The sequence below is a fragment of the Galeopterus variegatus genome, unplaced genomic scaffold (assembly GCF_000696425.1).
Source record: "Galeopterus variegatus unplaced genomic scaffold, G_variegatus-3.0.2 Scaffold390, whole genome shotgun sequence".
Taxonomy (NCBI): Eukaryota; Metazoa; Chordata; class Mammalia; order Dermoptera; family Cynocephalidae; genus Galeopterus; species Galeopterus variegatus.
Window position 1 is genome coordinate 109,689 of NW_007726501.1, and position 14,742 is coordinate 124,430.

General features: G+C 34.6%; 1 protein-coding gene across 1 annotated transcript in view; it reads right to left on the bottom strand.

The window, feature by feature from the left end:
- Positions 1-10,654: 10,654 nt before the first annotated feature.
- LOC103586889 (src kinase-associated phosphoprotein 2) overlaps positions 10,655-14,742 on the bottom strand; it is a 72,107-nt gene continuing 68,019 nt past the window's right edge. The window contains exons 7-8 of the mRNA XM_008568236.1: positions 11,487-11,588; positions 10,655-11,065 (exon numbers count right to left, since the gene is read on the bottom strand). Coding sequence (XP_008566458.1) covers positions 11,496-11,588 — 93 coding nt within the window. The 3' untranslated portion in view covers positions 10,655-11,065; positions 11,487-11,495. The remainder of the gene's footprint in view (positions 11,066-11,486; positions 11,589-14,742) is intronic.

A 14,742-nucleotide genomic window follows, 5' to 3' on the forward strand; every position in this document is an offset into this window, starting at 1 on the left:
ATCTTTCATTCCTTGGTTTTGCTAAATATAACTTTCCAAAATGGGCTTCCTCAGAATGTCAGCAAGACTCACAAATGAATGCAGTTTTTGCAGAACAGCCAATATCAGATCAAATGGAGCATATTTTTTGGATTTTTTTTTTTAATGAACAAATACCTCACTGTCATCTTATTGTTTACTTAAAACCGACATGTTTACTGAGGATGGTGAAATCCCATTTACCCTATTAAATTTCACACCATTTTCTTTGTTTGGCTTTTACAGAGATGCACTGTCACCAACATAGGGATCACAATTTTTAAGATCCTTGAAGAGAAGAGGTAAAGCAAATGCATATATAGAGCAACCATATTAAATAGTCATTAGGAAACAACAGCTCGCAGGAAAGTGGTTAACTATTATTTTCCCCAGCTCAGATGCTGTTCAAAGCAACGAATCCCCCCCTCCTGCCCCCAAGTAGGAACAGATGATCAGCACCACGCGCTGAAGCCACAGGGATGCGCGTGGATTTCCGAGTGCTTTGTGGAATACAAATGAATTATCCTCATTCTTCTAGCAGAGCATATAGGCCAGACCTCATTAGAATTCAATATCACTCTGCTTTTCTAATGTTAATGTACCAGTTATATAAGAAATACATGGGGGTGGGGATTATTCCACAATTATGTTCAACATGATATCATAATTCTGAAAACTGGACGTAATCTTTGTTAAAGGAAATTATTGCAATTTACAGTTTTATCTTTTGCTTCTAATGTAACTTAAATTCCCATTTTAATAGTGGATTATAAGGGGCCTTAATTCTTTGTGTCTCTCTTAAAGCTGCAGTGGCTACAATACTGGCTTTGTGGCTTTTTAAAAAATGCCGTGACTAAAGACCAGACGGTAAAGGTTCCGTGCCCATCTCCCCGTGAAAGGAAACACAGCACATCATGTTAATAAACAACTGGAGGAGTTTTCTTCATCCAGGAATAACTCAGGGCATTAAGGCTTGAGGTCTTTTGTCTAGAGTGCGGCAAGAAGTGTAATGAAAACAAAAACACCAACACATAAAAATACAATTTATGCCCTTTTATCAAGTGAAGAAAAAGTTGGTTAACGTTTGAAAAGGGAGCAGTAATGTAAATTTATTGACAATTTTATTGTAATAATTAGATGTTTACACAGTCTGGACATTGTGGCTAAATCACTTCTAGCATGTTTATTTGCAGGGAGCTGTTTTCTGGGCACTGCGGCAGGTTCATTAAGAAGACATACTGTATTAGGATTCAAAGGAACAACCAGATTCCATTTTCCCCTTCTCTATTTTATATATATTTTTTAAAACTGCAAATAATGAAGTAAAATACAGAATTCCCTTCATAAGGAAAACTACTTCCCTCATCGCCCTGAAATAGCTTGAAAATAAATCTCGTATTGAATATCTTAATATACAGCATTAGAAAGACGACCTTTAATGATTGTTAGTAGCTTTTAATACCTAGTGTGTAAATGACAATCTGTTTTTGACTAAGAATAAATTATAGAGAGCAGTTCTTGTTTCACCTTTTTCTTCAAACAAAACAAAACAAAATAACACCACAGTATTTGCTTTAGATGAGAGGCTTCTCTTCTCAACATGTTTTAAAAGAGAAAAACCCAGTTTAGAGAGAAATATATTTCTCTTATGCAGCCTCAAATCAGATTAATGGGTTAAAATTGTGCACTTTAATAATTTGACCAAATTTAAATTCTCTAAATTTAAAAACTAATTTTTAATGCGTTACTCTGATATGGTTTTCGTGTTTCCAAACTGAGCTAAAATGGAAATGACAGATTTTCAGTTATGCAAAAATAGCAGTGAAGTGGCAGGAAAAATACAGTGTGAACAAAATGATCTTTAGAAAAAATATGAAATGAGAATAATTTTAGAGTGTGAAATGGATATAACAAAAGCATATTCAGGGCAATTAAATCTATTTTTAAGATTTAAAAACTGTTTAAAAATTAAGGCACTAAATGCTAAGCTATAATGTTTCCAGCCTTCGTATACTTCCATTAGAATTAAGTAGTAATCAATACAGAGTATTTATTGCTAGAAACCGCAGCACCGAGAGAAGCAAAGGATGAAATGTGTGGAACTAGAAATTCTCAACTGTAATCATTAGGAGGAGGAGAATGAGTTTTAGAAATGGATAGATCTTTCCTTTAATCACAGTTGCCACAACTCATTGTATTCCCACTATTTTCCTTTTCAAAGAGAATGTAATGATAGTAATGAAAATACAACATGAAAGTAATAGCTTCCCAGTTTAAGTTGGTAAAATTAAGATAAGAGAAACTTTTATTTTAGATAGCAAATAATAACAATATGACTATTTTTTTAAGTGGATGGAATTGATTAATGGTTCAAAATAACAAAGAAATCATATCATCGAGCACTATTTTAAAGAGAAGTGCTAAAAATTAACTCTATACTAAAATGACATTATCGGATATGTTACCGGAATTATGTTCTGCATAACACTATAGATTATAAATACTAGGCTAAGAAATAGACTTCAGTAACTCTGGATGATAACAAATATATTTAATAATCTTAAATAAACTCAAACTTACTTTGATATCTACACTTCTAAGTAATTCAAGACATGAGAAATGAATTTTAAAGAAATCAGATCATGAAAGCCATTATTATTTGAAGGAATATGCTCAATTTTTTAGATAATTTAAATTATTTAACAGTCCTTTGCATTTTTTATTAGCTTTGCCTAAAGTTATAGCATTAAAGCATTAAGGTTACATGCAATGAGGTTCTGGTTTTCCCTTATTTCTAGTCTCATATTTTCACAAACTACCAACCAAGATTAGTGCTATATTACAAGGCTAATTTGATCAAATAAAATTGTCTTATTCCTAGGTATGCATCTAAAGAAAATGTTTAACTAGAAAGTGTGTATTCATAGGCAAACAGCCACAGATACCCATCTGGAAGAAACAATTGATAAAGGGAGTAGATAGCGGGTAAAAGGAACCTGTACAAAAATTTTCCTTAGGGTATCTGTTTAAAAAAGAAAAAATTCTCTGTTAAGTCCAACCAACTGCAAACAACATATACCTAACGACTATTATTAGCAGATTGGTGGCTTTTAATATCATGAGAAAAGTTTATTTAGAAATTTTATAGACAGATGTAATATCTCTGTTATTTAAATCTCCATTAACAGAAATTGACCAATAGCTTGGAAGCCAATGGCTTGATTCAAAAATGCATTATAGGAGAATTTAATCCCAAACTCCTCTAGGATGATTTACATTAATTCTCGTTATAAAACCAACAGTTCACTAACATTATTCCAAGCAGTATTACAGGTAATGTTGAGTGCTAAATTTTTTTCTCTTGCTTGCTTTTGGTGTGAAGGAGAAATTTTTATTTTGACTATTGTTTCATTCCAGTTCTCACATTTTTGAATACAGGAAGCTGTGTTTGACACTTGTCAATTTTTCAAGTCCACATATAATTTCACTTGAGCCTAACTACAACCTTGTGAGTAGGGACAGCAGGTGCCGCTGCCACTTTTCAGGCAAGGAAACTTATTCCAGAGAAGAAAACCGGAATTTCGGTTGACTCCAATTCCAGTGTTCCTACTACTCATTCTTAGCTGAATTCCACTGGTATACTCTGTCCCCAACTGCAGCAAAAGAGTCCTTATCCCTAAAAGGATAGTAGGGGTCACTCTCAGCTTCCAGAATCGTTTACCACAATTGGCAGCAACACTGTAAAAGATGTTCATGTTATTTACACATACAGCTCTCTGCTTCCTCTCACACTTAATTCAGTAGCTATAAGCATTTTGGAAATCTTTGTAAAAATGAATCTTCTCACTAATCCTTTGCACCTGCCTCCCCCTCTGCATATTTAAATATTTCCATATATATATATATATATATATATGTGAAAAGATTCCCAGTTTGTTTCCCAGGTAATCCCCTCGGTTCAGATGTAACAAAATCAGAGAACCTTTTCTTTTATGTCTTAGGACACTGCTAGTCAGGTAAGGCTGCCTGAGGCTGTTCTTGCCCTTCCCTGTGTTCATATCCTATATCACTTAGACTGCGAAGCTCCTTGGGAAAGACTTTGTTGAATTCTATGTTTGAAATGCCCCTAGCACACTGTTAGCACTTAAATGTAATTATTCAAAATGGAATCATTTAATTAGATAGGAAGAAAAATAGCAAGTCCTGAGACGATAATAAAGAATAAAGCAAATATACTGACTAACTGAAGCAAAGCAACAGATAACAACACGCACTCACAAGATAGCTGCAGGTCAGCTTTTCCATTCAGGACACAGATTAACAGGATAAACACACAGTTATTATACACCATGCTTTTACTGGGTTCCTAGAAAGCAGAGAGCACAACTAATATTAATAACTCTACAGAGAGCTAATAATTATGTCTAGTGCCTCATATGACTTAGCTCCTTGGGAAAGCCTGGGTGGAGCAAGGAGATGAAAGCAGAGAGCAACAGACACCCCACAGACCACAGGGGCTTGCCCTGGGAATAAGAGATGAGCGGTGTATCCATCTGGATGGGTCAGGTTATTTTACACCAATGAGATCTACTTGGTGGGCAGCTGGAGATCAGGACAATGCAAAGTCATTCACTTCCTGTCCTTTAGAAGCATGATGTTCTGAATACCATGCATGGAAACACTTCAAAGAACTACAGAATGAAATACCCCTTGGAAACTGAACTTTGGTGCACCCTTTTCTCTTGGGCCATAAGACAGCCAGTACTTCAGGGAGTGTTTTAGAGCATGAGCGGTCTCAATTTTAACCCCTCCTCTGGCTGAATCCCAGAGCCCTATAGTGAATGTTAGTCCTTACCTCCTAATCTTTTTGCTCCCCACACCCTGAGTTTCTAATGACTGGGATACAAAAAAAAAATTACAAAAGAATTTGTTTGAAAAATACAACGGGAGACTTTAGTGATGGAGCCCTGTACAAGGCACTACATGGCCTCATACTTCTGTATCAGATATTCCGATAAAAATTCTTCTTAAACGAATCCATAGTCTAGCAAAAGAGTCATATGTCAGACATTGCTGTCACTCGGTTACAAAATCGTACATGTTTTATAGTAAACTTCATTAATTGCTTGTAAAACATTGAACAGTTAGTTAATACTCCTTTAAACTGGTTTTAAAAAACCAAAACCTACCAGTTAAAACCCAACCCTCCAAAACAACTGAGACAGAAGCACCCTTAAAGTCCTCTCCAAGTCTTCCCTGGCTGGTCAGTTTACTTGGGCTTGACCTTTGAGGAGGTGGAAAGATGGGAAAAGGTCATTAGAGAAAGATTCCTTTGGCCCAGTGTCCTCTCTTGACTCTCTGCTGCCTTGATTAGCTTCCTGTTTTTGGCAGCACTGGAAGTTTGTGGAAAGAAGTGTTCTTGCACTGGAATTTATTCTCCATTGTGGATTAGCTGCTTTGACTTGATATGGTCACTATGGTACACTACTGAATTCAGCTGTCCAACTGTCAATTCTTGGGCTATTCTTTTCATATCCTCCTGAATATTTTATAGGAATGGTGCCATCAGTGGTTAACAAACATTTTTTGAGTACCTACTATGTGCAAAGAACAGAATGAAGCATTTGGTTTGAATTCATCCCAGTACTGCACAGCAGAATGGTGCTGAATTTGGGCGAAGGAGGCTGGATATGAGGCCTGGTTAGGTAACTTACTACCCTAAGACCTTAGGACAAATTGCTTTGCCTCAGTTTCCTAATTAGGAAAATGGGAATAAATAACAGAACTCACCTCATGGGGTTATTATGAGGACTGGTGAAAAGTTCACAGCATGACAAATAGTAACCATTCAGTAAACATTAGCTATTAATATTACTAGCCTTAGTTATCACATTGACTGATAGTTAAAGAACACGAGTTTTTCTAGACGGACTCCCATGGGGGCTGGAGGGAGAAGTAGTGTATGGGAATCTGCTTATTGGAATTTTCCTCTTCCTCTAAAGCAGTTGTTTTTAATTGACATACATTGGCATCATTAATTTTCTCCTTTGAAAGTACCTGTGTGACACTTTCCTCAAGCAAACGGTAAACTGCTTTTCAAGCCACAAAATGGCACCTGCTTTTACTCGAGCAGGAGTGTATTTTTGTATTACAAAGTTGAGGGCAACAGCAGAAAGCAGACCAGAGCTGCACTATATTACCTCTCTGAGTAATGGATAGTAAAAAAGAAAACGGTGAAAACGGAGATGAGAGAAATCCAGGGAAATGTGTTCCAAAGTTCTAACGTTAAGAAAGGCACTTAAGAGATGGGCTTTGGGAGAAGTTTCTGTTCTCATTCACAAGTGTTTTGTCTTGCTCAACTTCCAGCCCCTTTCCCAACATTACAGACCTAAGCTGAGCAGTGGTATGACTAAAGCTACTTTCTGCATTTATGGTTCCTTTCATCTTGTGAACTCATAGCACTCAAGTTAAGCTAATCATATGACTTTAAAGAAATAGGGAGTAAAGGTTTTTTTTTTTTTAAAAAAAAAAAGAACAAAAATTGAATTATGGTTGGATTTGGCAACAACTGTAAAACTTCCCACTTTCAGAAATTCCTTGCTGATCCGTGCAAGGCAACAGCTAGAATGCTTCCAAGATCAGAAGGCGGGAGGAGAGGCTTCTCTCACATTTCCTAAGTGGAATGCGGGGCAGCAAGTGACTTGGAATGCACTGGGAAGTGAAACTAGATAGGTCACTTGCCCCAAGCTGCCTGAGTCCCCTGTGCCCCTTATTTGAAAGAGTCACAACACTGAACACAAGAAAGGGAGGAAATATCTAGACTGTCTGCCATGACTCAACTTTCTTGTTATTCACAATCTTACTCAATTCTGTTACTATCAAACTCAATCCAGTTGTTGATGGTATTTTGGAGACCTGCTTTTAAAGACTTGGTTAAAAGGGATTGTTTTTCTTTTTTTACTTAGAGACCATTCCTAGTCAGAAAGCAGAAGTGTTAACTATATAAAGGCATTTTCTCTACCAGTAGAGAAGTTAAGTTTTTTCTTCTTAAATCTCAGTTCTTGAGATATTATGGGGTGCCAAATCAGTTAATTAGCAAATATTTACTGGATACACACCATATACTTTGTACCATGCTGGCAATAAATCACGTTTGTGTCTAAGCAACGATCGAGCAGATTCTACTAGTAAAAACAAAAAAAAGCCCCTCAAACATAGCATTAATAAAATATCATTCTATGTTTCTGTGATCATATAACTTTATAAGTTTTTATCTCACCACAGCAAAATGTTCCACTATCAGGGTTCTAACATACTCTGGCAGAACTCAACGATAAGGCTGTTGGCAGATGATAAACTGGTTAAGGCTGAGGATGTCTAGAAATCCCTTGTTCCCAATTCAGAGAATGAACTGTTTTGAGTATAACTAAATTAGTTGAAAGATACTTTAACAATATGCTACTAATTTGTTTTTCTGTATTTTTGAATCGTCAGGATTTTACTGAAGTGGCCATGTTTAACACAAGTGTTTCTATGTCTTATATCTATACATTAATTGTACTCCTTCCACCTGTGAGTGAAGCTGTGTTTTCTATGGCTTGATCATGTTTTAATCTTCACCACCTCCTCCTTCATCATGTGGATTGCTTTTCAATATTCAATATTGCTTTTCAATACTGCTATTCAATATGAATCTATTGAACTTAAGAGAAGTAAAAGTGATCTCTATATGTTTTGTGTCTATAATTCCACTCAACAATTGAAATATAAACAACTGATTTATCTGAAATTTAGAAGAAATTTACTTGATCAAAAAATTCTTAGAATGCTTCATTCAGTCTCCCTGAAGTTCAAGCTTTTAAATTATGCATATGTATATTAGGGTCAGTTTTCTTCTAGTGGCTGAACTGCAAATCTTCATCTATAATATGTAACTCAGTTCTGTTTTTTAATCATGACCCTGGATAGTACCAGATTCTATAAGTGAGTAGGAATAGACTAGAGTGGAGAAACTATAGGAAAAGCAGAAATCATAAGGATTATGAGAATGTTTTGATTGAAAACGTTTTAGAAACAATTAAATAGAAGCTCTACTCTCTGTGAAAGGCTACATTCAAAGCATCTGTACACCGGTAGCAAAAAAAAAAAAAAAAGAAAACACACATATATAGATTTCACCTTCAGATCGTTGAAAGGTGATTTTTCTATGATCCTATAATACCTTATGTAATTATCTGTAATTAAATTAGCACACAGTAAAAATAATCAGCTTAAAATAAAATATTCAAAACAATTGCTGGACTAAACAACATTCTTTTTCATAAAAAAAAGTGTCATATGCAAGCAAAGTGGCAAAAAACAGAATGGAGTGAGCTGTGGGTAAGTGTAAATCCTATAGCAAAGAAAGTCATTTGTATTATCCTTACTTCTTTGAATAAATTCAGATGACAGCCCTATTTCATTTCTTCATTCAGTTTGGAGGCCAGATGGCATTAGAATCATTTACTTCACCTTGTTGTGCTTAATTACTACAATCAACACACTATTTTCCAAATTAATCATAACAAAGTAATTTCATTAGTAACACAGCAGGCTGTTGAATTATTAGCATCATAACAGTTTGCAAACAATTAAACTTTATTTGAACCTTAAAAATTTGCAGAGTGGAACATTATTGTAAGATCTAATGGCAATAGAGTACAAATTCAGTACAGAGCAAATAACCAAGCAAAATGCTATATAAAATATGACTTACAATCACCTTAGAAAAAAATTAGCTCTCTAACTGTTCATAGAAAAACAAATAAAAGCTAAGCAAACATAATGAGAACATAGAAATTAGCATGTTTTTTAACAAGCTGTGTTGTTTAAATTCACATTAATGATATTATTATGATCTTGAAGAGTATGTGATATATTGTCAAGGGTGTAAAGAAAACTTTCTCTGTGATTTCACAAGTGATTTCACCAAATGAATATGAAGTAGTCATGAATTGAAAGTAATGATTATTTTTCCTGTCACTCCAATTTTAAATCTTTTGTTTCCTTTCTTGTTTCTCCCACCTATATTCAAGTTAAGAAAGAACAAAGGCCAGAGGAGCTCTGGACATAAGTAAAACCTTATTTCCGTATGTCACTGCTCACAGAGAGACTTTCTGGCTTGGAACTATTGGTCATCAGTTGGCAAAGGACTCCCTCTCCTGGATTATCTGTAAAAGGAGGCAAAAATCTCCTAAATGCTTTATATTCTGGGAGAGTTTGTGCCTGAGTGGGGGAAGGGTTTCCAAGTGCTTTTGCATGCAATGAAAAGCTGCTGCCACCTACTGGCTTGGAACAAAAAAAACTTCACAAGCTGGAAGCACAAAACTTGTATCCACAGCAAAGCTACATGGTCAGTGGAAACGCCTTTTGCTTTTCAAATCACTCAGGCTTTGAAAACCAGTCCACTAAGTTCATCTCCAGTTGTCTAACCTTTAACAAGGGGATATCAATCTATTTCAATGGCACTATATTAGAAAAAGTTTAATGATTGTACAAACGTAATTTCTGAAAATTTTAACTTGATGATGTCCATATATAAATAAATTTGTGTTTAGTAACAATTCCTAAAATTTAATTTGTTTTTTTACATTTGAAATTGATGATCATGGTATTGAGGGGATAATGATAAAACAGACACTCTGAAATATGGCTTGTAAATACTTTTACATAAATAATGGTGGTTTTTACATATCATCAACTCATTTGCATGGTTAGAATCTTTATCTTCATAAAGCAAAGACCTGAAAAGTTCAACAACGATAGTATCTGCCAAGTAATGATTCAATACTAGATTATGTCTATTCCAAATAATTATCCAATCAGCAATGTATTTTAATATATATTAAGGCCATATTGGTACCTCGCAGGCATTTAAAATACCTCTGATTTCAAATATACGTGCAAATGCAATGATGCAATCCCAAAATCTTGCTCAGGAAGCACAGAGTATAACTCAAATGTCATGGTCAATGCTACCCTTCCCCTCATCTGTTGGTATATGTTACTGCCAGGATTTCTATACTCTCTTCCGTGGTTTGAAGTTGGTCTGTAATAGCATAGCAATGATAGGGCAGGATAGGAGAGTGCTTGGCTATGCCTCTTACTTTGAGAATACACTGAGATTCTTTATACCATTATATGAGGGGCCTTCAAAAAGTTCACATTTTTGTGAACGATTCATATTATCTCTTAATTTAATTTTTCCATGGACTTTTTGAAGTACTTTTGTGTAAGTGGTAGAATGGGTTTTCTTACAAATTTTTTACTTCATTAAATTTAAATAAAACTACAATAGAAGACGTTGACAGGCCCATCATTGAACCAGGATGTCTGTTATCGGTAAAGTGCTTTGCACAAACCATGGTTCTGGTCTGCACTTGTGTTGAAGATGATAACGCCCTGCCATTTGCAACTCTGTAACTTTTTATTTCTGGTGGCTATATTTAACAGGAAGTAAATCTGCCAATCTGTAAAACTTCTTTCATGAAAACATGTTACTATTGTGTGAAAAATAAATACTAAGATAAATCATCTACAAAGCTTTAACATAACCACATTCTTCAGCATCTATCAAAAACTTGCATGACATATTCAATTAAAATGAAAATAAAATGAAATTTATTTCATATAAAATGAAATTATATATTACACTGTAAAAAATAATTGATGTTCAACTATTAAGAGAAATTACAACTCACACCATAAGTAGCAGTGTCTATTTGGTAAATATAAAATAGTGATGAATTCTTCATACAAATCAAATGAGTAAAGAAAAACTATAATTATTTCTTTGCAAAATAGCAACAGGTATAGCTTTACTGCTTGCATCTAATTTACATTAACACCTTTCATTTAATTTCATATCAGAAAAATATTTTAATTAAAGACTGCCTACAATAACAGCCAAGGACCATGTTCAACAAAACAAAGGTTATGAGCTGCCACTCAGACTTTCATGATGCTTCTAAATCCAAAACACTTGCAGACAAGTGGAAGACTTCCTTTTCTGTAGGCAGAAAGAGAAAGTTGCATTTTTATTTTTTTCTTCAGTCAAAATGTTGATTATTCCTGCTTAGAAAAGAATTACACTTTTAGCCAAGGAAAAAAATGAATGTTTACTCAACATTTTGTCAATTCAGCTGCTCAGAAAGGCCATAAAAGTGGTATTTTACTAAAGAGTAGAAGGTTTGGGAAAACAGCTGGTTACTATCAAAGGAACTTTCTCTAAATAATCTATCCATTTCCAAAGTAAATTCCATGAAGTTATTTTAAAAATTAAACCAAATCAAACAAAATGAAAAAGATTTGGGGGCACAATCTTTGTATTATCAGAAAACTAGAAAGACTTTAAAAAGGCAAAGACTCATAACAAACAGACCAGGAGAACATAAGAGCTATTACAGAATATTGGATTAAAATGTACTTACCCAGGACTCTCAAATATCATACATCTCCATTATGTAGGCTTTAGGCACCAAGCCAATGGCTCCCTTCATTTCTCCTACCCACCAGCCATATCTATTGTATTCCTAATTGAAAACAATATGCAATATTAACCTTTAGACTGGTGTAAGTACAATGTCGTTTGTATGCAACTTCTTAGAAATGTTATTTCTTTTTTAAAGTTACAAGAGCTTGAGCTGCAAAGGGAAACATTTTCATTCTTTGTTTTGTTTCTGGACACTTTTAAAATGCTGTTAGGCAAAGATTTAAATTAATGTGTAACACAAAGCCTGTTTATTACTAGTCACAGAACACAGAAACGGTCACTCACGGTAAGAACCTAGGACATGAAACTTCCTCAGGAAGCTAGTTCTCTGGGTCTCTCTCTCTCTCTGGGTCTCCCTCCCTCCCTCCCTCCCTCTCCCATCCCCCAAACAGCCAGGGGATACCTTTTATGTTACCAGCACTAGTGCTACAGGCTACAAGGTTAAAGCCAGGATCCTTAAGATACTACATTTGCCTTCAAAAAGCTTATCATCTAGAAAGGCTAAAAAATTTTTTTTTCACAATAAACTATTAATTTCTAATTAAACTCATATGATCTAAAATGATTTAGAATGTGGTTGTGTGCCCCTTCTTAAGAAAATCTTATACTACACACATTTTAAACAGATAGATTAGGGGATAAGGAAACACTAATACTATAAACAAAATTCTTTACAAAATAATTCATGGGTTCTTTCACAATAGCTTCCATAAGGTATTTATTGTTCTTTTTATTGATGATAAACTACCTTCGATAAAGGATAGGTAGAAGGAATTTAAAGGCGGTGTTCAATTCACCCTTACAGTGGAAGATCAATAGGAAATAAAAGTATCTTAAGTTATAAAGGCAAAATATTAATCTAGCAATAAAAAAATCATGATTGATGAGTCATTTCTGCATTTAACTTTGCAACATGAGATAAACAAACCTGTGCCTCCTTTTCTACCCCTTTTTACTCCATTGACAGATATACCACTGCTTTAGGCATCATGAACACTTCGTAGCTGGTCTCAAATGTCTGCCAGATTGACTAATGTATTTTTATCTCAAATTTATTTATGTTTAGTGAGATACAATACAAACAAAGTAAAATGAATTACAAGTTTCAAGAATAATATCTTCCAAAAGCAATACTGTGCACAAGCATTGTAGGACCCAAATTTAATTTTTCATATAAGATAAATTTTTAAAATCAATTCCCAAAGTAATTCAATAGGTTATGATTTTCCAACATTTGAGTCATAGATAAATGTGCATATACATATTGAGTTATATGTGGGGAGGGAATGTTAATACTAATGCAGATGTAACATCTGCATTGACTTAATATTTGCATGACCATTCAGAAAGGAAAATTAAACAATTCTTCAATACAGATATAGCAACATTAGCATGTACTCATATGTATTGACATATAGTCTATCAATAGAGAGATTATAGGATAAAAGCTATAGGTGCTTTTTCAAACAGTGGGCAGTGTCAGTATTAGACTTATTGGAGGAACATTGAAAGTGGAGGGAAAAGGGGGCAAAAAGACTAATCCTGCACTTATTCTCACAAGGGCACAACTCTGGCTTGTGAGGCAGTGGACTCAAGATTTTAAGTTTAAAAGTTCCCTGACAGTGTGAACTTACTGGACAAAACTGTCTAAGCAATGAGAATACTCTGATGCCCAGAACTCAATGATGATGATTATAACCTATGTAGGACATATTTATCAGAAGAAAATACCAACTTACTGAAAGCTGCAATTAGCAACCATTATATCCTAATAGGTACCTAATAAAACTGCCCTTTTCAATTTTTAAGGCAGTGAATATAATTACAACCTAATGCTTAACAAAACAAATGTACTTAACTTTCTACAGGTCAAAAACCTACATTGTAAGATTTCAAAATGGGCAGTTAACAGGGTAAATGTGAGTGTGAAAGCTCTTACCAGTACCCAGTCTAAGATTTGTAAAACTGATTATTAGAAAAGAGTAAAGGAACCAGCCCCCGGTGGTAGACACAGAAAACATTCAGTGAGAGGGCATATTATTGACCCAAACCTGCTTCCAGAGAATGGCCCTCAATCTAGGTGTCAATGTTTAGATTCAAATTACAAGCCAGAAAGTTCATGTTAGTTTATAATAGTCTACTTCGGTTATAATCTGTACCATCAATTAAAGGTATATTATCATTCTCAGAAAGCTCGCTCACACCCAAATTTTAGAAATTGATTTCCAACAAATCATATCAACAAAGGATGAATGACAGCCTACACACTTGAGAGAACTCTGTACTATGGTAGACAAGTAAAATTCATTAAATAGAAAGCACAGCAGTAAACAGCAGGGAGAAGTTTATTCAGCTGTAAAAAACCTCTTAAAAGTAACATTCTGGGAGAAAAAAACGTTTTAGGCTAAAATAACCTCAAATGCATTGCTTAATTTTAAAAAATTGAAAAACATATGAAATATACACCACAAAAAGGTACTCTAAAATATCACAGATATAAATCAGAAAAGGGTAAAAATAAAAACCAGGATATTTATTACTTTACATTAATAAAGAATTCCATATAATACTCCTGTGTTGAATTAAAAGATAAGATAAAATATAGTGAGGTAAAAATCTAGGAGGCAAATTTATGGATTTACACTGCAGCCGTTAGAGTATGTCGACAAGACTGCAAACACAGGAGCTTTTACTTTTATCATTACCATCCTCTATATGAGCCTCCTGAGCAACATGAATCCCAATTAAACCATTTGCAGCCTATCAATTGGACTGAAAATGCTTCTTGGAGTACAGTATTCTAAAGTTCGGCCTGAAGACTCAATATCATACAAGGTTTCCTTTTGAAGAAGGAAATAAACCTGTCTATACCTTTCCTCTTTGCTGCCCCCAAACAAATGTGATTATGAATGATACATTACTTACAGTAGAAAATAATGCAATCGATACAATGTTGCCTTGTGACCCACATACTAATGATAGTATTGCTGTATAAAGTCACATGTGGACCATTAAAAAAACAACCCTCAAACCTTATCTTGTTAATAAATGAAAAATAAAGGGACAAACCATGCCAGGCTGCCATCTAAATCTCTGAAAGGTTAGGAAGCACCATGTCATCTCTATGGCACACGACATCTCAGGTACAAGAAGGTCTGCCATCTGGTATCCTTCACCCTATTCGGCTCTTAACA